Source organism: Rhinatrema bivittatum, chromosome 4 (genome assembly GCF_901001135.1).
Source record: "Rhinatrema bivittatum chromosome 4, aRhiBiv1.1, whole genome shotgun sequence".
NCBI lineage: Eukaryota > Metazoa > Chordata > Amphibia > Gymnophiona > Rhinatrematidae > Rhinatrema > Rhinatrema bivittatum.
In genome coordinates this window covers 383,835,801-383,858,842 of record NC_042618.1, presented here as the reverse complement: position 1 = coordinate 383,858,842, position 23,042 = coordinate 383,835,801, and the positions used below count along the sequence as shown (strand labels likewise).

Genomic DNA, 23,042 nt, shown 5'->3' with positions numbered 1-23,042 from the left:
CTTGGCCTGATTTCTGGTTTTGATCTCTACTACGGATACTGACTTTGCTTCTGGATTGCCGCCTACTCTGACCCCAGCTTAGACCTGGATACTGTCTGCTGGTTGCCTGCCCCGATATTGGTCTGGATCCGGAAACTGTCTACTCAGTGCCAGCACCTCGACTTCGTCTGACCGCTCCTTATGGGACTATTACCTAAACCCTGCCGGCCCCTAGAAACCAAAGGCTCAACCTGTGTGGAATGGGGCTAGTATAGGTGAAGCTCCAGCTCCAGGAAGAGGGAGTCCACCAGCTGTCAGCCACACCACAGCCCAAGGGCTCACATTCATGATATAGTTTCAGTATTTGCTGCGCAGGGTACATTTAAAAACTACAAAAGACTGATATAACTGATAGGAAAGAAGTTAGATATAAAGGCAACGAGAGGTTTGCTTTCTAAAATCTACACTAATTTGGTGGACAAATGCACTTTCATGATACTTGACATTTTTAGGGAAATGCAGCACAAAGAAATAGAATGAGTTTGCATTTGACTTCTCATTGCAGGATTGTGGTTCATGGTGAAAAGCTTCTGAGGTCTATTGTACCACATTCAACAGCTATATTCAACTTCAGAGAAGCCTTTGGACTAAGTGAAGAACAGGTAGGTTCATCTGTATGAATTCTCCCCTTGTCATAAGTTAGAAATATATATCTTGAGTAGGCTGGAGGCCTCTGTGTAAATAGATACACCTGTCCCACAGAAAACCTGTCCTTATGTCTCTTGTCTGGAAGTCAGAAGGGAGCTCAAATAGGACAGGCTGAGCCAGTTCTGACTATGCCCCACTTAATGCACAATATGGCCTTGTGGTCTTGCATTTCATAGTGAAATCAGAAGAGCAAGTCCATATGTGCAGTGGAGTAGCAACAGGACTAACTTAGCCTTTTGACCTGGAGTCATCCAGTTTGCTGGTGCTGGTGTATGACAGAGGTGGTATTCGTAGATCCTTTGACAGGGGTCAGGATCGCTCTAGTCATGGAGGTAAGAGTCTCTGATGAGAAAGACTGCTCATAGCCTTATTACCAGTGAAGAAAAGGGGTTGAGAGGAAATAGGATTCTAGAGCTGAAAAAGGGAGAAATTACTTCCATGCAGAGCCTGAGCCTAGACTTTAAGAGTGTGCTTGAACCTGCTGGAATTCCTCAATTGGACAAAGACAGCAAATCACATTCAGGCCAATACAGAACGGTGCGCTCAGCTGAGCGCACCGTTAGCCCCCATTTGGCAGCGTGTTTTTGACGCACTATTTTTACCCCTTCTCCAGTAAGGGGTAATAGCGTGTGGAAAACACGCTGCCAAACCCCCCCCCCCCCAAAACTAATAGCACTCATCATATGCAAATGCCGGTAAAATTAAGCGTCGGCAGTCAGACTCGCTGACAGCCGCTGCTTCCGCCAATAAGGAGGCGCTAGGGACGCACTATTAGGCGCACGCCCACTCTCCCGCTATTAGGAGAGCACCCGCTCTCCCGATGCACGCCCAGGAGAGGGGCCTGGGCACGCATCGGGAGAGCGGGCACTCGCCTCTGAGCGCCAGCTCTCCCGCGCAAGTTTACTGTATTGGCCTGATTCAGAGGTAGGAGGAGAGAAAGACAGGAAATAAAATTCACTGCCTGAGCATGTGAGAGTTCACCACCTGTGCCATAACCTGAAACACGGACCTGCACATACTCACTCTGACTTTCGTTCCTCCAGGGTTCTATATAACTCTTGTGCTCCCTAATTACTTTAATTATAAAATCAGATGAACAAGTAATGAAGTTTGACATTCTATCTACCTGCTGATTGAACTTGGCACTGTATCTTCTCCACCATACAATGCCCAACATTTTTCGCCAGAGTATGATTTCAGACCAGCAAATTTTGGAGGATGGCCACAATGAGGCAAGGTGGTTCAAGTTGTCTCTGATCATGCTCAACAGAGTGAGGCCAGCACTATTCCCCAAATCGTTGCAATCAAGGTGTATGATGAGGTCTGGTGGTGCCAGACCCGCTCCTTCTGACTGCAGCATGGACCAAAGTTGGTGCTAACGCATGCCTCCTTGACCCAGCCACTTGATGGTCCAACCTTTCCTGACAACCCAAGGTCTGCTCATGGTCTTTTACATGCATGCATGATGAATGAGTGGCCAACAATCCACGCAGAATGAAGACGGACGGCAGCTGCAAGTGAAAGGAGAACTTAAGTCCTGGTACGCAACTGACTAGGTGCAAGCGCAGGGGAACCATTGTCATGGCTAATGTATGACGCAAAAATTCTGGTCCTCCATCAACCCATCTGCTGTATGGCAGCCTGTGGGAGACTGGCAGTGGCAGTACTGGAAGCGGCTCCGTTGCAGAATAAGTGAGTGCCGAAACATTCACTCTGAAGCCCAGCTTTCACCAAAGAGTTCTTGAAGACTGCTGAAAACTGGTATATGCTTAATGAGGATTTATCCCAGGGAAGTAAGAACAAGCCATCCCCTTTTGGGCTTGATAAGGTTAAGTATAGAGTCATGGCCGCAACCTTGACTCTATACTTTAACTGCTGTCACTGTGCCCCTTGATCAGTCTTGGACTGTCTCAATCTTAGGTATAGCGTGCCATTCGAGACGCTGACGTTCTCCCGCAGTAAGCCTCATAGGTGTGATGCATTCCACGATGGCACTGTAAACTCACTAATGCGCAAGCCTCCAAAGAATGCAAGTGAGAAGGCAACCTGGAAGACTGTAGTCTCGAACTCGTCTGCTGCTACCAAGGGCAGGATGCACCAAAGCAGTAACAGGAGATCATGGGTCTGCATGTCATACAGAGGTAAGGACTCCCTGGCCCAGCCCAGCATCACCCTTTTGACAGCAAAATACTGTTCTGCATGGCCTGTTTCCAGCTTCGAGAAGAATGCTCCTGGACAATCCCTGCTGTTTGGCATGTACTATGTAGCTAATCAAGAGATCCTCTGGAACTCGGTGACCGGACCAGCTGTTCGCAATGAGGAACTTATTCACTTTGCTGTAGTTGTGAATGTAAGCATTCCATGAGGATGGAGCAAATGATCTTTGTAGCATCTTGTGCACCAACTGATTCCAAAGGACCATAGCTGTTCTGGTACCTCTCTGCTGATCAGCTCCACTTGTGGTGCCAGCTTCCTGAACAGGGACCACTTGCAACGAGAGAGAGAATCCACAATCTCATTGCACAATCCAGGAACATGCTTTGGTCGCAGCACAATGTTCATGCGCAGGCAGCATAACACGAACTCCCTCAGCAACTCTGACACCAGGAGGCACTTGGAAGTAGGGATGTGAATCGTTTCTGAACGATTAAAATTATCGTCAGATAATTTTAAAATCGTCCAAAATCGTTAGAGTGCACGATACAATACAAATGCCCCCGATTTATCGTCAGGGGCATTTGTATTGTATCGTTAAATAGGGCGCGGGAAAACCGGCACACCAAAACAACCCTAAAACCCACCCCGACCCTTTAAAACAAATCCCCCACCCTCCCAAACCCCCCCAAAATGTTTTAAATTACCTGGGGTCCAGTGGGGGGGGGGGGGGGGTCCCGGCGCGATCTCCCGCTCTCTGGCCACGGCTGCGTTAAGAGAAATGGCGCCGGTGGCCCTTTGCCCTTATGTGACAGGGCAAAGGTAGCACTGGCGCCATTTTGGTTCCTGGCTCCCGACGTCACGCGTGCAGGAGATCGCTCCCGGACCCCCGCTGGACCCCCAGGGACTTTTGGCCAGCTTGGGGGGGCCTCCTGACCCCCACAAGACTTGCCAAAAGTCCAGCAGGGGTCCGGGAGCGACCTCCTGCACGCGGGCCGTATTGCCAATATTCAAATGGCGCCGGTAGCCCGTATGATATAGTGAGGGCAAAAGTAGCGCTGGCGCCATTTTGAATATTGGCAATACGGCCCGCGTGCAGGAGGTCACTCCCGGACCCCCGCTGGACTTTTGGCAAGTCTTGTGGGGGTCAGGAGGGCCCCCCCAAGCTGGCCAAAAGTCCCTGGGGGTCCAGCGGGGGTCCGGGAGCGATCTCCTGCACGCGTGACGTCGGGAGCCAGGAACCAAAAATGGCGCCGGCGCTACCTTTGCCCTGTCACATGATAAGGGCAAAGGGCCACCGGCGCCATTTCTCTTAACGCTTTCGTGGCCAGAGAGCGGGAGATCGCGCCGAGACCCCCCCCCCCCCACTGGACCCCAGGTAATTTAAAACATTTTGGGGGGTTTGGGAGGGTGGGGGATTTGTTTTAAAGGTTCGGGGTGGGTTTTAGGGTTGTTTTGGTGTGCCAGTTTTCCCTCCCTCCCCCGATTTACGATTTTTAACGATTTAAAAACAAAACAAAACACGACGATCAGATTTCCCTCCCCCCCCAGCCAAAATCGATCGTTAAGACGATCGATCACACGATTCACACCCCTACTTGGAAGTCAACTTGATTGGACTACCGCTGCATTGTCACATTATAACTCAACCCATTGACAACTAAGCGCCTCACACCAGATGTGCACGCGACTACAATGGGAAACAGCTTGAGAAATGTGATGTTCCTGGTTAGGCCGCCTGCTGTCCAGCAGTCTGGCCAATGCACTACGCACCAATCTCTCTTGAAATAGGCACCAAAACCAATACTTCTTGATGCATCAGAATATAGCTTAAGATCATTGCTGCCTACCAGTCTAGGAGGCCCTGCTGAAACACCGTTAAAGTCCTTGAGGAACTTAAATCATAAAGCTAGGTCTTCCCTAATTGGCCTGCTTATCAGCAAGCGGTGGTGGTCACAAACTAGACCTACCATGGACCGGATTAAGCAGCGCAGGAAAATCCTGCCCATAGGAATAACTTGCACAGCAAAGACCAGGCTGCCTACGAGGAGCTCATGTGCCTCAGCAAGACTTTCTTGCTGTGCATGGTGATAGACACCAGATTGGTCAGTTTCACTAGCTTGTCACCTGGGAGTCTGGATTCCATTTGTATGGAATCAAGCTCAATCCCTAGGAAAGTAAGGACCATTACTAGACCTTGAGACTTGTCCTCTGCCAAAGGCATGCTAAACCTGTGCGCCAGCTCGTGAAATGTGTCAAACAACTTAACACATTCAGGTGTATCTCCTCTTCCTATAAACAAGAAATCATCTAGATAGTGAACTAGCGACGCTAGCCCAAATGCCAATAGGAAGGTACTGAATGTTTCAAAGTAGGCACACGAAATCGAGCATTGCATTGGCAGACATTTGTCGTAATAGAAGGCCCCCTCAAAATGGAAACAGAGTAATGGAAAACTGCTCGGGTGTACCGGTAGTAGACGAAAAGCAGACTCGATGTCCACTTTCACCATTAGAGCACCCTATCCACAGAATCTCAGTAGATCCGCTATGGCATCAAAGGACGCATACTGTACCAAGCAGTATTCCAAGAGAATATGGTCATTAGCAGAAGCTCCCACAGGATGAGATAGGTTATATATAAGCCTGCATTTTCCAGGCTCCTTTTTTGGGATGACTGCCAGTGGGGACAAAACAAGATACTCCAACAGAGGCTCAGCAAAAGGGCCTGCAGTTTGCCCCAGCTGAACCTCCTTTCTGGGTTCCTCCCTGACAATGCTGGCCAGAGTGAACACCGAAAGAGCACTGAGCCACTGACCACCTTATCAGATTGCAGCTTACCTGTGTGGGAAATAAAAAACCATCTCGGAAACCGCTTAGTATAGTATTCGCCCCCACCCTATTAAGGTAACATGCAACCAGGGAAGCATCGCCCGCCACTTTACCGGGGTCAGGGCAACAACCAGGCCGAATCTTTTATTTATTCTTTCATGAGCATTTGTTTCTTGGGTGAGCTGCTGCGCTTATATCTGCAATTGGAGCAGATAGGCTCTGTGGAGGCCTGCCGCAATGGACCACCGATTCCCAGACGCCCACAGACGCCATACCGAGGCTCCTGAGGCCCACCCCCGTGACGACGTCATCGGCAGCGCCTGGCAGGGTGATTTAAAACTTGCCCCTACCTTCAGGCGCCCTCTTCGTCTCGTCCCTCGCGATTGACCTTGCTTCGCCCCCTCCACTGCGATCGGCGAAGACCCATCGGGGTCAGTGGAGGCCTGCCGCACCGGACCGCCGATTCCCGGACGCCCACAGATGCCATACAGAGGCTCCCGAGGTCCACCCCTGTGACGACATCATTGGCAGTGCCTGGAAGGGTGATTTAAAACCTGCCCCTACCTTTAGGCACTACATGCCGGGCGTCGCGCAACTAAGGGGCTAGCCCCTTCGTGCTCCTGCAGGCATCCCATACTGCCTGATGAGACCGCCAACACAGCAGACATTTCTACCAGAGGCCCTTTCGGACGCCCCCCTGAACTGCCGCCCCCTGGACCAAGGTACCACCAGTCCAGTGCTCCACTGGACTTTCTCAGTTTCATCAACCTCGTGAGTTGACTCCCCAAAGCTTGCACAATCAGCGCACACCCTCTGGGTTCATTTGGAAAAGTAATCTTAAAAGAAACAGGCAAGCTCTTTTCAGCCCATGTCTGCGCTGGGCTAGCGCGCCTGCCTACCGCTGTCTCTGCCGTCCAGTGGAAACCTGTTTCCTGCGCCACCCGCTCCGTACCAAGCTCGTGGCAGTCGGCCCAGGAGACCCATCGGGGTCCGAGTCAGAAATCGATCCTGTGGCTGCTGTATCTCGCTGCAGCCCGACGCCACCAAACGACTCACCCAACTGTCCACACCCCCAGCATAACTAGTCCCTTAAAGCTAATTATTAACCTTCCTGGCGTTCCGCATCAAAGGAGCGCAACCAAGGAGCTCGCCCCTTGTTGCCCCCCTTAGTGTCTCCTTTTCAGTGTTCCAGTTACTTATCCACCTCTCCCCCCTCCCTCACTACCTAGCCTGGAATCTGCTCTCATGTACTCCCTCACCATTCCCCGTATACACCACCCCACCCACAGAAATCCCACTCCCCCTTACCTCCGCCCCCTAACCCACCATAAATCCCTCCTACCTATCATGACATCACCCCTCACCCAATTTCTAGGTCTCTCCACCCTAGCAATTCTCCTTTTTAATGCCCAATCAATCTTAAAAAAAAGCTCCCATCCTCTATGACCTGCTCACTGCCTCTAACCCTGACATTTGTGCCATCACAGAGTCCTGGCTCAAGAACAATGACCACATCTTCATAAACCAGCTACCTTTACATTCCTACAACATTTTCTCCATCCCAAGACCTAAAAAAGAGGTGGAGGGCTCCTCCTTGCCGCAAAAAAACACTTCAATCTCAAATTACAAAATATTACTGCACCCCACAAGCTAAAAATTGGCCTGTTTAAATCCAAAGAGTTACAAGTTTGCCTCATTTATGCTCCCCCCGGCTGACTTGAACAGGATCCCTCCCCCCTCATCGAATTTATATCATACAACATCAATATAGACACCCCTGCTGTCATATTAGGAGATTTTAACCTCCATGTAGACATCCTCCCCTCCTCACCCTCTTGTGAGATCTTCCTTAACACCCGCCTGGCCCTGGGTTTCAGACAACTGATCACCGCCCCCACTCATAAAGCAGGTCATACCCTTGACCTTATCTTCGTCAATGCCAGTATACAATCTCACAATACTCCTGACACGACCCCGGTCCCTTGGTCAGACCATTCCATCATCAATGCATTCCTCTCCTTAAATGTTCCCTCCTCTGCTCCCCCCACCCATAGCAACACAATTTCCTATCGCAAACCCTGCGCTACAGAAGACCTTTTCACAGCCTTTAACAAAGTTAAAATCAACCTCGACCTGACCAACCCAGACTCTGCCCTGCTATCCTGGAACAATCTCACCTCCACAATAGCCAATGAAATTTGCCCTATTGTCAACAAACAGCAAAAAATTCTTGGTACACTGCGGATCTAAAAAAGCTAAAAAACGACCTTAGAAGCAAAGAGAGAATTTGGCGCAAACACCCATCGCCTACACACACAGCTGTCTATAAGTCCACATAACACGCATACAGACAATCCACACTCCAAGCTAAACAAGACTATTACTCCGCAAAAATCCACGACTATCAATTCAACGCAAATGCGCTGTTCTCGTATGTGGCAGAACTCACCAACTCTGCCCCTGCCCCATCATCTGACGAAAATGCCATCAGCATTAAAGTACATAGCGAGTTCCTCGCATTTGCTGATGGCATGATCCCCTTCCTGGGTGGTAGCCCCCCCAACACGGAACCCAACATTGTGCAACCTCAGCAAGGGCTATCCTTCCCTATATGCAACATCCTGCACCCGTCCACATCAAATTCCATCCACCACCTGGACACCCAGTCCTCCAGTCCTGCAAGACCCTCCAGCAATGCATCACAATCCGCTTGCGACCCAACCACCCCAAACAATGTTGCATCATCCGCAAACTTGACAACCCCACCCGTCATACTCCCTTCCAGATCATTTATATATATATATATTGAAAAGCACCGGTCCAAGCACAGATCCCTGTGGCACCCCACTGCCCACCCTCTTCCACTGAGAAAACTGACCACTCAATTCCACTCTCTGTTTCCTGTCCTTCAACCAGCCTGCAATCCACGAAAGGACATCGCCTCCCATCCCACAACTCCCTAGTTCTCCTAGAAGCCTCCCATGAGGGACCCCGCCAAACACCCTCTGAAAATCCAAACACACCACATCCACCGGTTCACCCCTATCCACATGTTTAATTAACCCCTTCAACAAAATGGAATTCACTGAAGGAGGATGTGGTTAAGGCAGTCAGTGTAGCTCGGTTTAAAAAAGGTTTGGATAAGTTCCTGGGGAGAAATCCATTAACTGCTATTAATCATATTGATGTAGGGAATAGCCACTGCTTATTACTGGAATCAGTAGCATGCGATCTATTTAATGTATTGGGACTTGCTAGGTTCTTGTAATCTGGATTGTCCACTGTTGGAAATAGGATTCAGGGCCTAATGGACTCTCAGTCTGATCTAGTAAAACAACTTATGTTCTTATGTGATGTGAAGGTGCTGAAGCTCTATGTTAATTTTGGAAGTTGTGTCTCAAGTACTTACTGTCTGCCCCTCGAAATTAATGTGGAACTGACCTGGACTGAACTTAAAACTGTGCCCCAAATGGGAGTGTTTGCAAGCTTGATTGAAGTTACCTGTTGATTTATGTCTTCAGTGCATCCTAAGTCAGGCAATGTTTAGGCTGTCATCTTATCTAATAGTAAACCAGCACTGAGACCCTACCCCAGCTTGCAGGAGTTTCCAGTCAGGCAAAGCCATTGCTCAAGCAGCTGAATAGAATAACTGATCAAGGAGCGATGAAGAGCCAGGAATAAAGAAGAGGAAGATGAACATACTTTATGCACATATTTCCAGAGTGCGTACACAGCATTATCAGAATCTTTCTGAATTCAGGAGAAGCCCCAAGGCGAGCAAGTACACATTAGTCAACAGTATATTCATTTTAAAGATCTCATAATCTGCACACTCCATTAATTATGTCCAATGCAGATTACAAGTCAACATGCATAAATTCATAGACAATGTAATAAAATAACATCAGAGTCCTCCATCATAAAACCTTAAAACTTAATATTTATTTAAAATGCCTGCCACGGCTCTTACCCATGACTAGTATCTGAACTAATTACTAGAACAGCAGATCTTCCATGAGGCAAGTACAAGACTGCACTCTCCTACACTGCCATTTTATAGAAAGATGGAGTCATGGAATGATAGAATTAGAGGTCACCTTGCCTCCAGGCAGGATCCCGTGTACCTAAATGACTCCAGACAATTTATCCCACACAGGTAGCACTTCTTTCGGGATAGTACTTTCACAATAAACATGCGATACCACAGATCAGTTTTAAATAGTTTAATAATCCCGTATTAACAAACAAATATAGCAATATAGCACCCTGACAGTCTATTGAAATCAACCATTTACATATGGCCCATAACCAGTTGAAACGCAAATAAAAGCTTTGCTATACAGGGTTTAAACCACAAATACAATTCCTTAAATAATTTAACAAACCCATTTTTAATTTTTCAAGTGATTATAGATCTTATGCTTCATAGACTAAATGGACATGCTGGGATTTAAGCTTATTGTATTTGCTGCTGTTGCAACAATAATTTATACACTTGGAAAAAGAAAAAGATGTCGATGCAAACACACAAATTAGATTCTGCATCTTTGAGTCCGTTTCTAAACATCATGAAAATGTAAGCTCTCTTTATTCCATTACAATAATGAAAACATGACCTACCCTCTTTGGTAGAGAAAAGATTTATTTCTTGCACTTCTATTAAATTAAACTTAGTCGGCAGCTTGCAGGTCTTGGTATCTGCAAACTTGCAAGCTCATTTTAAAATCCCCCCAGATTTTGCCTCTCAGAATGTGAGGGCTGGCAGGGACTGCGAGCACAAAACTACCCCCAAACTTTGCCAAGTACACAAGGGGAATTCAGAATGATATCCCTGCATCTGACTAAAGAGTACAAGTGCTTTGGGCTGCTGAGTTTTTTCGCCATCAGGACCAATTCCTATGTAAATTGTCTTTCCTATGAGCAGTTAGCAAACCTAACACCAGTTCTTTATCAAGCAAGCGTTAACAGTCTCTTTACAACTATTCTGCAGAGAGGGACAGCGCTTTCTCTCTGCTCCTGTGGGACACAAAGGGGACAGCGTGCTCCATGCTCATGTGATAGACAACTCCAGCACTCCATCTGCACCTGTGAGACAGGTGGGATGATGTGCTGTGCACTCCTCTGTGACAGAGGGGGACAGCACGCTCCCTGATCCTGTGTGACAGAGATAGCGTTCTCACGGTGACACACTGTGACAGAGAGGTGCAGCACTCTTTCTGTGCCTGTGTGACAGGTGGGTGATGTGCTGTGCACTCCTCTGTGACAGAGGGGGACAGCACGCTCCCTGATCCTGTGTGACAGAGATAGCGTTCTCACAGTGACAGAGAGGTGCAGCACTCTTTCTGTGCCTGCGAGACAGGTGGGTGATGTGCTGTGCACTCCTCTGTGACAGAGGGGGACAGCACACTCCCTGATCCTGTGTGACAGAGATAGCGTTCTCACGGTGACACACTGTGACAGAGAGGTGCAGCACTCTTTCTGTGCCTGTGTGACAGGTGGGTGATGTGCTGTGCACTCTTCTGTGACAGAGGGGGACAGCACGCTCCCTGATCCTGTGTGACAGAGATAGCATTCTCACAGTGACACACTGTGACAGAGAGGTGCAGCACTCCATCTGCACCTGTGTGACAGGTGGGTGATGTGCTGTGCACTCTTCTGTGACAGAGGGGGACAGCACACTCCCTGATCCTGTGTGACAGAGATAGCGTTCTCACGGTGACACACTGTGACAGAGAGGTGCAGCACTCTTTCTGTGCCTGTGTGACAGGTGGGGTGATGTGCTGTGCACTCCTCTGTGACAGAGGGGGACAGCACGCTCCCTGATCCTGTGTGACAGAGATAGCGTTCTCACAGTGACAGAGAGGTGCAGCACTCTTTCTGTGCCTGTGTGACAGACAAGAACCTTATCTAAACTCCCCGAAGCAGACTTACCATGCTCCTCGGCTGGCCATGGCACCAGTGCGGGAATCTTTGCCAATGGATTTGGTGTCTGGGATCTGCCACCCACGTCACTGAGTTGGGGCTTGGCTGAGCGCTCCAGTGTTGAATACCAACGTTGGCTGCGTTTCTCATCACGCCCAGGTTGATATGGGCTGCTTAGAAGCACTGCAGGGACCTCCCTGTGACCACACCTGTGCCTCAGGTGGTAAGAAAGGTAGTGACTGCACTCTCCTGAGTCCCTACCACTATTGGGATATGTTGAGAAATCCTGGTAGTAGTAAGGGGGAGATTTGAATGCGGTTGGGGAGTAGTGAGGCCATTTTTCCCACATGAACCGGGAATCAAAATCAAAAGGCCTATATCTGTCATTTGGCCTCCGGTATAGCCTGTGCCGTGAACTAGGACTTCCGTGGAAATGCTCAGAAGATGAACAGGAAGCTGGCCAGGATGGGGGAATCTGTACCGTGGCTCCACCCTTAGTCTGCGCATACTCCTAACACTGGACTCACAAGAAGGTGCCGAGGCATGTTCTACGTGGCCGACTGGGGTTTGCGTACCTGTTTCCAGTACCAGTGGATGGAGTGGTGGGACAGCTTCAGGTGGGAGAACCACTTGGTCCTTGATCTTGTCAGCTGTGAGCTGCGGCATCTCCATGTTGAGCTCACCAGAACTGCCGCTGCATCTCCCCTGTGCTTTTCCTCCTTAGCCCTCCTGCTTCATAGAACTAGCCAAATTCTATTCACCTTTTGGAGTCTTTCCTACCTTTTCCCCACCTTTCCTGGTCCTTTTTGCACCCGCTTTAGCTCCTCGAGGCGGCCCGGATACTCTTCCTCCTCCCCGGCGGCTTCTAGCTCCCCTCTGGTCAGAAACACCAGCAGGCGGAAGGGCCATAGGGTCGGGACCTGAAGATTCCGGCCCAATGGGCACCTCAGTGATGGGGGTGCCTAGAACCTCCACGGCGCTGGGGCCTGCCGAACCACAGTCAGGGAGTTGAACCTCAGTGACATCTGTGTCAAACGCTGGCAGCACCTCCACATCAAATAAGCGCTGGCCTGTTTCAAATCGGCCGAATCCTAAATTATTTATTTATTTATTTATTTTAATAGGAGCGAGAAAGACGCGGAATAGGGAGGTCTCGGGAAATGGAGAATGGCACAAGGAAGACAGGGCAAAATTAAGTAGGCAGCTAAATTAAATTGAGCCTGATGCCTACAAGGTCCAAATTTTTTTTTTTTGGACCGTCAAACATTTTTTTTTATTTAATTAAGGATTTGTAATGGGGAAGTGCTGCTTTAGCACTATTCACCCAGGTAATCGCGGCGAAGCTCGAACCAGCAGCAAGCAGCGCTGAATCGTACTGCATCAGGCCAAGGCCGAACAAAGGGAAGGCGGCGAGTTTTAAATTTCCCACAAGTCGCCTCCCCCTGATGACGTCATTGCGCCGCTCCTCTGAACCAATCAAGTGGCCCGGCGTCAGGGCGCATTTTAATGACGTCACCGTGCCTGACACCAGACCAACCAGGAGGACCGGTGTCAAAGAGCTGCGCCGGCCTGCTGGGAGAAGGAGCTCCGCCCCGGGGCACCGCCTGCACGATGCTGGCAACATCATTGCCATCGTGGGCGGGGGGGGGAAGGGACCCGTTTACTGCAAACCGCTGTTGTAGTGACAGAGTCCTCCACTCCGAGAAGGATTTTTTTTTTTCTAAAATAGCAGAATTCAAGCTTCTAAATAAATAAAAATATCTAGAACGCCTTCACCAAAGCTGTACATGGCACCTATCGATGTTTCTGCACTGGGGAAGAGATGAAGATTGAAGGGATTGGGAATAAGGAAGAGAAGAAAGAAAATATTTGAACTTCCTTCCCTCTGTCTTCTGTTTTACCCTTGAGCACAGGTGTCTACCCAAGGAGCACTGCACCCAAGGAAGAAAGGGGCCCCAGTTCTAGCCACTCCTGGATCTTCTGAGGTGGATGCCCCCCCCCTGCTTTGGGGGGGGCCTTTTTTTTTTTTTTTTTTTTTTTAATTGTTGCTTGAGGGCTCTTAATTTGAATTTACACCACTGCCCTTTAGCCTCCCCTTTCTCATTCTCCCATCCTCCAGGTGGACCCACCTTAAAATCATTTCAAGCTTTCTAGTCTAGTAGGCTTTACCCACCTAGAACTGCAGATGGCACAGGTTAAAAAGATAATAAATAAATAAATAAATCCAGAGTCGGCAGCTGTCTCTTATTTTGTAGATCCTGCAGATTAGCAGAATGGGGACTAGTGACGTGGCCACTGCAGCAGTGACTACAGCAATCAGTTTCTAGTAATGAATTGCACTATTGCTGAAGAAAACAGAGTCCAGCTAGCTGGCAGTTAGATACTGAGACTGCAGTACTCCTAACGTGTCAATTTAATAACCTCAAAACAAGATTTGGTCAAGGAATGGACATCGCTTTCCAAGTGGCTTTATTTCCTATCAGATTTAGAAAAGGAAAAAAAAAATCAGTAATGAATGTTTTTATCAGTAATGTATGTCCTGGTACCCATTTGCATTTGGTACAGAGTGGAGATAGATACTGAGCAGATACAATCACTGATCCTTCTCCACATTATAACATTGAATATTGCCACATTTTGAGCCAGCAAACATTTCTTAGACTTAGAAACTCAGCTTTCGAGATGGAAAGAGAAAGTTAAGGGTCTTAAATTCTGTAAATAAAACTAGGTTTGACATTTAGTGTAAATTTTGTTCATCTACATAACACCACAGGGCAGGGTGTGCCAGAAAGGATCTTGTTTCAGATCATGGTTGGTCTCTTGCCTTCCAGCAGCCAGGAAACATCAGACTTCTTTGATGCCCACCCTGGTGCAGATATATCAGGGCCAGAAAACCTCAGCAATCTTTTTAGTTAAAAACTAAAGCAAGGCTAACTTTGAAGCCATATTTTATGCATGCCAATTTCCATGGAATTAGGGCTTGTGATGTCATTAGGCCTTCCTCAATTGAAATATAGGCAGGCCACACATGTGATAAAGTGCACTTTATGAAAGTGTGCATTATAGGAGCTGCCACCAGTTAACATTGGTTTATGTTGCCCACATGAAATCCTTCTTGCACAAGGTTATTGAGAAGAGCAGAATGATATGTTTTAAATAAATCATTGTAGGATTTTTAATGTCATTTTTGTTTTTCATTGTTGTACCTGGATTTGAGCATAATTTTATGGAAAGGCAAGTAACAAATAGATAGGATCATGATAATGATGATTAAAGGAGTTCAATGCACATTCATTTGACAGCGTCTGCCAATTTTCTAAAGTGCAGCGCAAAAGGCGAGCCCCATAGAAAAAGTCAGAATGCTGGTTCAAGTTATAGAAATTCAAAGCACAAACAAAAATTAATCTGTAAACAAAATTTTTGTGCCTTAGAAAATAGTAGGGTTCCATGTTTACCACCGACGAAGAGAAAAGTCAAATGATTAGTCTCTGCTGCTGTCTCCAGGAGTAGGCAGACTCTCTGTGTAGGTTGGATGGAAACCTAATACTGTATCATTTCTTCACTTCGCAGGCTCTGGCAGTTAGTGATCACTTCCCTGTAGAAGTGGAGCTGAAGACCACCCGTGGCTTCCTAGACTGGTTAAAGTCTCTCATTCCGCAGAAAAATAAAACAAAGAGGGCGTCATAGGTCATCATAGGGGCAACAGTCATCTGATCTTCTCTGCTACTGTAGAAATTAAGAACGAGAGGGTTTGCTTTTCAAGGATTATCTTTTTTTTAAGCATTTTGCAATAGTGCTGTAAGCAGAAGTTCCATATTTAGTTTGCTTGTTGCAATTATTACACTGAACAATTAAAGTGGCATTTCAGGGAGAAGTCAGCCAAGTGGACAGATATCCCGTTAAATATGTGCGTCCTAATGCCCATCGGATGAAGAGAGAGGTTTAGCAGGGCTCCATTTTGGGTGTCATGCTCACACTTACTCTCTACTCCTTATTAGGTCCTCCTTAGGCTTGCAATCCATTTCTTTGGCTCAGCTAGCTTTCATTCACTTCTAGACATCCAAACACATTGAAATGTGCTTCAGGCTCATAATCTGTCATTATGCTGGTGGCAGATCCATAACTTGGCTTTTTAGCACCCGGGGCACACAAGAGTATTTGTGCTACATCTGCACCCAGCCCGATTCCCATTCCTCTCCCTATGTCCCCTCTACCCTTTGATTCTTAATTCTGTTTCCTTTCTTCTTGACCCCTCCACACAACTTGGATGGTAGGAAAAGAGCAGAACTCTTCCTGGCTTTTCATCTGCTGCTGGCCCACCTTTACATTTCAGTTCTGAAGGAACTAAAAAATAAAATTTCAGACCTATTAGTAAAAATTTGTAGCCTATCATTAAAATCATCCATTGTACCTGAAGACTGGAGGATAGCAAATGTAACCCCAATATTTAAAAAGGGCTCCAGGGGTGATCCGGGAAACTACAGACCAGTTACCCTGACTTCAGTGCCAGTGGAAAGTGTTCTAAATATCAAAATCACAGAACATATAGAAAGACATGGTTTAATGGAACAAAGTCAGCATGGATTTGCCCAAGGGAAGTCTTGCCTCACAAATCTGTTTCACTTTTTGGAAGGAGTTATTAAGCATGTAGATAAAGGTGAACCGGTAGATGTAGTGTATTTGGATTTTCAGAAGGCGTTTGACAAAGTTCCTCATGAGAGGCTTCTAAGAAAAGTAAAAAGTCATGGGATAGGTGGCGATGTCCTTTCATGGATTACAAACTGGCTCAACGACAAGAAACAGAGAGTAGGAGTAAATGGACAATTTTCTCAGTGGAATGGAATGGGCAGTGGAGTTCCTCAGGGATCTGTATTGGGAACCTTACTTTTCAATATATTTATAATAAATGATCTGGAAAGAAATACGAGTGAGGTAATCAAATTTGCAGATGATAGAAAATTATTCAGAGTAGTTAAATCACAAGCAGATTCTGATAAATTGCAGAAAGACCTTGTGAGACTGGAAAATTGGGCATCCAAATGGCAGATGAAAATTAATGTGGATATGTGCAAGGTGATGCATATAGGGAAAAATAACCCATGCTATAGTTACACAATGTTAGGTTCCATATTAGGAGCTACCACCCAAGAAAAGGATCTAGGCGTCATAGTGGATAACACATTGAAATCGTCGGTACAGTGTGCTGCGGCAGTCAAAAAAGCAAACAGAATGTTGGGAATTATTAGAAAGGGAATGGTGAATAAAACGAAAAATGTCATAATGCCTCTGTATCGCTCCATGGTGAGACTGCACCTTGAATAGTGTGTACAGTTCTGGTTGCCGCATCTCAAAAAATATATAGTTGCGATGGAGAAGGTACAGAGAAGGGCGACCAAAATGATAAAGGGAATGGAACTGCTCCCCTATGAGGAAAGACTAAAGAGGTTAGGACTTTTCAGCTTGGAGAAGAGACGGCCGAGGGAGGATATGATAGAGGTGTTTAAAATCATGAGAGGTCTAGAATGGGTAAATGTGAATCTGTTATTTACTCTTTTGGATAATAGAAGGACTAGGAGGCACTCCATGAAGTTAGCATGTGACATTTAAAACTAATCGGAGAAAGTTCTTTTTCACTCAATGCACAATATACTCTGGAATTTGTTGCCAGGGGATGTGGTTAGTGCAGTTAGTGTAGCTGGGTTTAAAAAAGAATTGGATAAGTTCTTGGAGGAGAAGTCCATTACCTGCTATTAAGTTGACTTAGAAAATAGCCACTACTATTACTAGCAACAGTAACATGGGATAGACTTAGTTTTTGGGAACTTGACCACTGTTGGAAACAGGATGCTGGGCTTGATGGACCCTTGGTCTGACCCAGTATGGCATGTTCATATGTTCATCCTAGGGGGCTCTGTGCCCTGGGCAGCTACCCCTCTCACCCAACCCTATTACAGACCTTGGGGAAGGGGGCATGGCCTTGGTCTTTCGCTCCCTCATCCAGCCTTTCAAATCCCACTTCCTCTCTCCACCTCCCCATCATGTTCCTCTATTGCTTGTACATTTTAGTAACATTTCTTCAGAAGAAAGAGACTGCTTCCTTCGGGACCAGGTGCAGAATATCAGACATTACTCTCATTATGAACCAGCACACATACACTACTTTGCATAAGGGTGATATGGAGGTAATCAGTAATAGCCAATGTGGGGATGACACATCATGCAGAAAACTCTTACCTATAAGGCTGGACACCCAAAGGAATGTTTTCCCCATTTTGTGTCCTTTGTAAAATTTCAGTTGGCCCAATTCAAACCTTCTCATCGTGTGGAGTTTGTCTGTATTCAGTTTGACCTATCCAAGGATTTCCTGTCATGTCAAGCATTCTGATCAGGCAGTAAGTACTCAGAGATCACTAATGAACCAGATGCTTTATCATGTCCCTAAAACTTATTCAAATGCAATGTACTGTAACTCCATTTTCCCCTTCAGAATTAACTGAACAAGCAGAATTAGTGCAGTGTATGTTAAACTCCGAGACCTGCCAATCTATTTCTCCTCTCTGCACAAAGTCAGCCAACAGGAACAATGGTTGTTTGACCCCTGAAATCATTTGTGGCTTACACTACTCATTGTTGCTGTGCATACCCAAAGGCCCAAGGCAATAACATGACAAGACCTGGGAATTTTTCAATAGATGAATATTATTTCTCTGTTCTTGCTTCCAGACACTGCCAGTAATTACATAATTACATAGTTGGTTAGGCAGAAAAAAAGAGCAGAGGCCCACTGAGCTGAACTTTAATTCACTACAGACAAACCATTTGGAAGCTCTTACACAGCCTAAAGTGATTTTGCAGATCATGCACTCACTCTCTTAGCCTTGTGTTGATCACGAGGGAGGGTGGTGAATGACTCCAGTTCCAGATGTTACTGACTAGCTTCCCTCCAGCCAAACACAGGATTTCCACTGCTTTTACTTGTTCAGCAGCAGCCTTAGAAATTAGTAAAAATGGATGCCGAAATTTCATAACAAATTTTTAAGGGTGGACGTTTTGCAAGGAAGAGGCTCTTTTTGGCATTTTAACACTTGACTATCTAATTCCCCCAAAGAATATTAAAATGATCCACAACACAACTGTAATGTGTTGTGGATCATTTTAATATTCATGTGTACTCTCTGATAATAACTATATGTGAACATGGCTTGCTAATTTTACGATATTCTCTACAAATGTTCCATAAAATATTACAATGTAAACATTTTTAAAACACTGACTTCTTTTAAAACTTATTTCACTGTTTTGGATCCATCTGAGTGTTGCTAAACATCAGAACATTAATGGAACATCTCTCCTTTTGAATTCCTACTACCCATGAATAGCCAGCGTTTAGTGACAGATGACTTGAGTGGACATTTGAGATACTCAAGTAAATATTTAGACTGTGGGGGTCTGTTATTGTCCTGAATTGTGACCATATGTCTATTGTGATTATGACATTGCAGCTGCTGCAATTTCATGTACAGGGCAAACTTAAATTTAAATCAAAATTGTCCAACTTGCTTATAGGTCATCAAAATTAAGCCTTTAAGGAGCTCCAAATGGCTGCCTTGCCCAGGGCCCCAACAACCATAAGGCCACCCAGGGTCAGATTCAGGCATAGTCATGGACCTAGGACTTCAGATTATGAAGGTGCCCAAATGCTAAGAAACTCCCTCACCTTCTGCTCCTCTCCTCTCAGGATGGACCCCTCTTCCCTTGGTCCTCTGCCTAATCTGAAATCTGGCCCAAAGCTGCTTTACAGAAGGAAAAGGCAGTCTACACACAGAGTGATGTGGACAAGTTGTTGATGCTTGTTGTTCAGTAGGGACAGTGCAATTAAAGCTGGAAGTGGAACAGAACAAGCTAATGGAAAACAATGCTGCAGAAATGCTGGCAAATGAATGACAGAATGTTAAGGCCCTTGATTCTTCCTCTTAGGTGTCACAAGCAAAGAACAAACACAGAGGGGGCAATGCATTTAAGTGCAATTATACACTTTAGTTTTGTAACTGTTCTTCTTCTCATGTCCATCTACCAAAGTCTTTCCATCGCCAAGCACATTTCAACAGGCAGACCAAAGGTTTCCCTGCCTTGGCTCCAAGTATTAATAAAATGGTCCTGTTCAAATGATTGCATACCTTTAGTTCTTATTTCCCTTATTGCTATGGTTTATTTAATGATGGTGCTGTTCTGTGATGCATAATAGTTTAATATGAAACACATTAACATAACAGAAGTGTGTTGTCTGATCATCACTCATGTTTACTTAAAATGCTACACATCTTATAAATTCTGCCAGGGGTATGTAAACTTATGAACACAACTGTAAATATACTAATTATCTCATATGTACTAGTAGACATTTTCTTTTTGATGATAAAACATTCACTTCTGTTCGCTATAATCTTAACATAAAAATAAGATGTATTTGCGTTTAGAAAAATAAATGGACAATGCTCAATACTATGATGTTTTCTGGGTGTCTTTTCTACTGTTATGTGCACTATCCTGACAGTTATGGTCAGAAATAAATCAGGTTGACAACAGTGGATGCAGTGTTTTCTTCAGTTTAATATGCTTGTTAAAATTGTAATAACATGCATGTTTTAAGTCCAATTATAACTTGTAACAAACATCAACATAATGGAGGCCTATATATAGCGGAATATTAAGTATGACAGTAAAGTAAAGCAGTGGACTAAACTAAGAAAAGAGTAATCGGATGGGTTGAGGTTCTGCAAAATATTATTTCCAGGAGTTAAGGATAACTGAGTTTAGTTTAGTTTATTATTATGCTTGGTTAATCACCCTTCTTAACAACAAATCAAAACGATAACATATAAAACAAAATACATAATAAATACAAATTATAAAATGTACTATAATAAAACTATATAAAAAACATAATAAATAGAATAATCATCCTAAATAAAATATCCAAGGTAAATAAGAATTTAAAACCAATAAAAAGCAAAATGAAGACATTAATAATCAAAATAACAATCACTGAAGTATAATTGAAGTGTCAGAAACTTTCTGAAAAAGTCAAGTCTTGAAAGACTTTCTAGATTTGCAGAAGTCATTTTCCAACTGTAACACAAGCAGAAGGGTAATCCAAAAAACTTGCTGCCAAATAGCTAAAATTAATTTCTCATGTGTGCTCAAGAAGAATCTCTCAGGGTGATGGGATTCTAAAGAGTTCTTGTAGAGAAGGACAAAGACTATGTCCTGGTTGGTGAGGATAATCAAATTTGATAAATCAGGGATGAAGTCCAATGATAAGCTTTAAATGTAAAGCAATCAATTTTAAATAAAATATTACTGGAGATAGGGAACCAATGGAGATTCTGCAGTCGAGGTATGACATGGTTGAAATTTTTATTATTAAATATTAATTTTTCTGCGATATTTTGAATAATTTGGAGCCTATGGACTAAACTGGACAAAAGACTATGATATAAGACATTACAATAATCCAAGTGACTTTTCACTAAAGAATGTTCTAGAGTTTCTAGATCATGTGGCTCTAAACTTGGCTTAAGTCAACAAATAAATTGCAAAATGAAAATGAAAATAAAAATCTTAGAGAAAAGGTATGTGTGAATGTGTTTGAGAGAGAGAACCCATGTGAATGAGAAGGAGCTTGTGTGTGTGTGTGAGAGAGAGAGGAGAATGTGAATGAGAGAAAGTGAGCATGTGTGCATAAAAGAAGGGGAGTTTTATGAGAGCATGTTTGTGTGTTAGAGAGGAAGTGTTTGTGTATGTGAGAGCATGTGTATGTGTGAGAGAGTGGTATATCTAGATATGAGCACGTGTGTGAGATAGAGGGAGCATATGAATGAGAGCATTTGTCTATCAGAGAAGGAATGAGTGGGGGGGGTGTGCACGTGTGTGTATGAGAAAGAGAGGGAGAATAGTATGTATGTATGAGAAAGAGAGGGAGTATGTGTGTGAGAAAGAGGGAGAATGTATGTGTGTGTGTGTGTATGTTTGTGTGTGTGTGTGTGAGAGAGAGAGATAGCATGTGTGTGAGAAAGAGGGAGCATGTTATTTACACTTTCAGATAATAGAAGAACTAGGGGGTACTCCATGAAGCTAGCAAGTAGCACATTTAAAATTAATTGGAGAAAATTATTTTTCACTCAATGCACAGTTAAGCTCTGGAATTTGATGTCAAAGGATGTGGTTAGTGCAGTTAGTGTAGCCTGATTTAAAAAAGGTTTGGATAAGTTCTTGGAGGAGAAGTCCATTAACTGCTATTAATCAAGTTGACTTAGGGATGCCTCTGCTACTACTTGCATCAGTAGCATGGGACCTTCTTAGTGTTTGGGTAATTGTCAGATACTTGTAGCCTGGATTGGCCACTGTTGGAAACAGAATGCTGGGCTTGATGGACCCTTGGTCTGACCCAGTATAGCAATTTCTTATGTTCTTATGTTTGTGTGAGCGTACTGTATGTGTGTGAGAAAGAGGGAGTGTATATGTGAATGTGAGTGAGAATGAGAGTGTGCATGTCTGGGTGCATGAGAGAGAGGAGAAAGTTTATGTGCCCTCCTTCGCACTTCATAGCAATCTCAGAGTGTCTGGAAATCAAAAGTTCCCAAGTATGGAGAGTGGAAAATTTTAAAATCCTTATTAGTTTTAATTGTTGGCTATTTGATATGTCTGATATTTTGAAATATTTTATTGTTTGGGAATTTAAACAATTTATATGTTTAAATTATTGGATGTTTTATATGCATTTGTATTTATACTTTTGGTCTCTGTATGGTAAGGGCCTGTCTGTATTCTGCATATGTGACTTAGGGGGGGTATTCTGCTAGCATATAGTTTCTATATAAGGATTAAAAGCAGCCTTTTAATCCTTATATAGGATATATAAAATATGTTTTATTTTCCTAATAGGAGGAGTATTAAGTGTTTTAAGGCCTGTTATAATATTTAAAATATTGCCTTTTCACCGGTTTGAGTTTGGTAGTTAGGGTGTTATGGTATGGCAGATTTCCTATAGATTCTGAGCATGATTTTAAGCAGAATTTTGTATTATACAATATTCCTGGTAGAGGAGGGAGTCTGTGTTGCTGTTACTTAGGTGAGAACAGAATCTGAATATTATTGTTTTAAGGTGAGTGGTAATGGGAAATGTTCTGCTCTGCATCCTTTGTTGGGGGAGTTTCTGTGATACAGGGTATTGTAGAACGTGAGGTGCAGGTTTTCTACTGGGATTTGTCTCACTCCTATATAGAAGAATGTTTTATTTATTCTCTTGAATAATTTTAGAGGTAGTTTTACTAGATGGTTAAAACTGGCCTTAGGTTTCTTTGTTACTTAGAAGTGCTGTTTAGAGATGCCACTGACATGCATGCCCTGCACTTTGCGACAATGGGGCAAAATGTTTGTAGCGGTGCC

The 23,042-nt window shown here is 44.7% G+C and overlaps 1 protein-coding gene across 1 annotated transcript in view; it reads left to right on the top strand.

The window, feature by feature from the left end:
- The window catches only part of DNASE1L3 (deoxyribonuclease 1 like 3), a 41,116-nt gene extending 25,068 nt beyond the window's left edge, over nt 1-16,048 (top strand). Inside the window, exons 7-8 of the mRNA XM_029600957.1 lie at nt 545-641; nt 15,165-16,048. Of these exons, the coding sequence (XP_029456817.1) occupies nt 545-641; nt 15,165-15,281 (214 nt within the window). The 3' untranslated portion in view covers nt 15,282-16,048. The remainder of the gene's footprint in view (nt 1-544; nt 642-15,164) is intronic.
- The last annotated feature ends 6,994 nt before the right edge of the window (nt 16,049-23,042 follow it).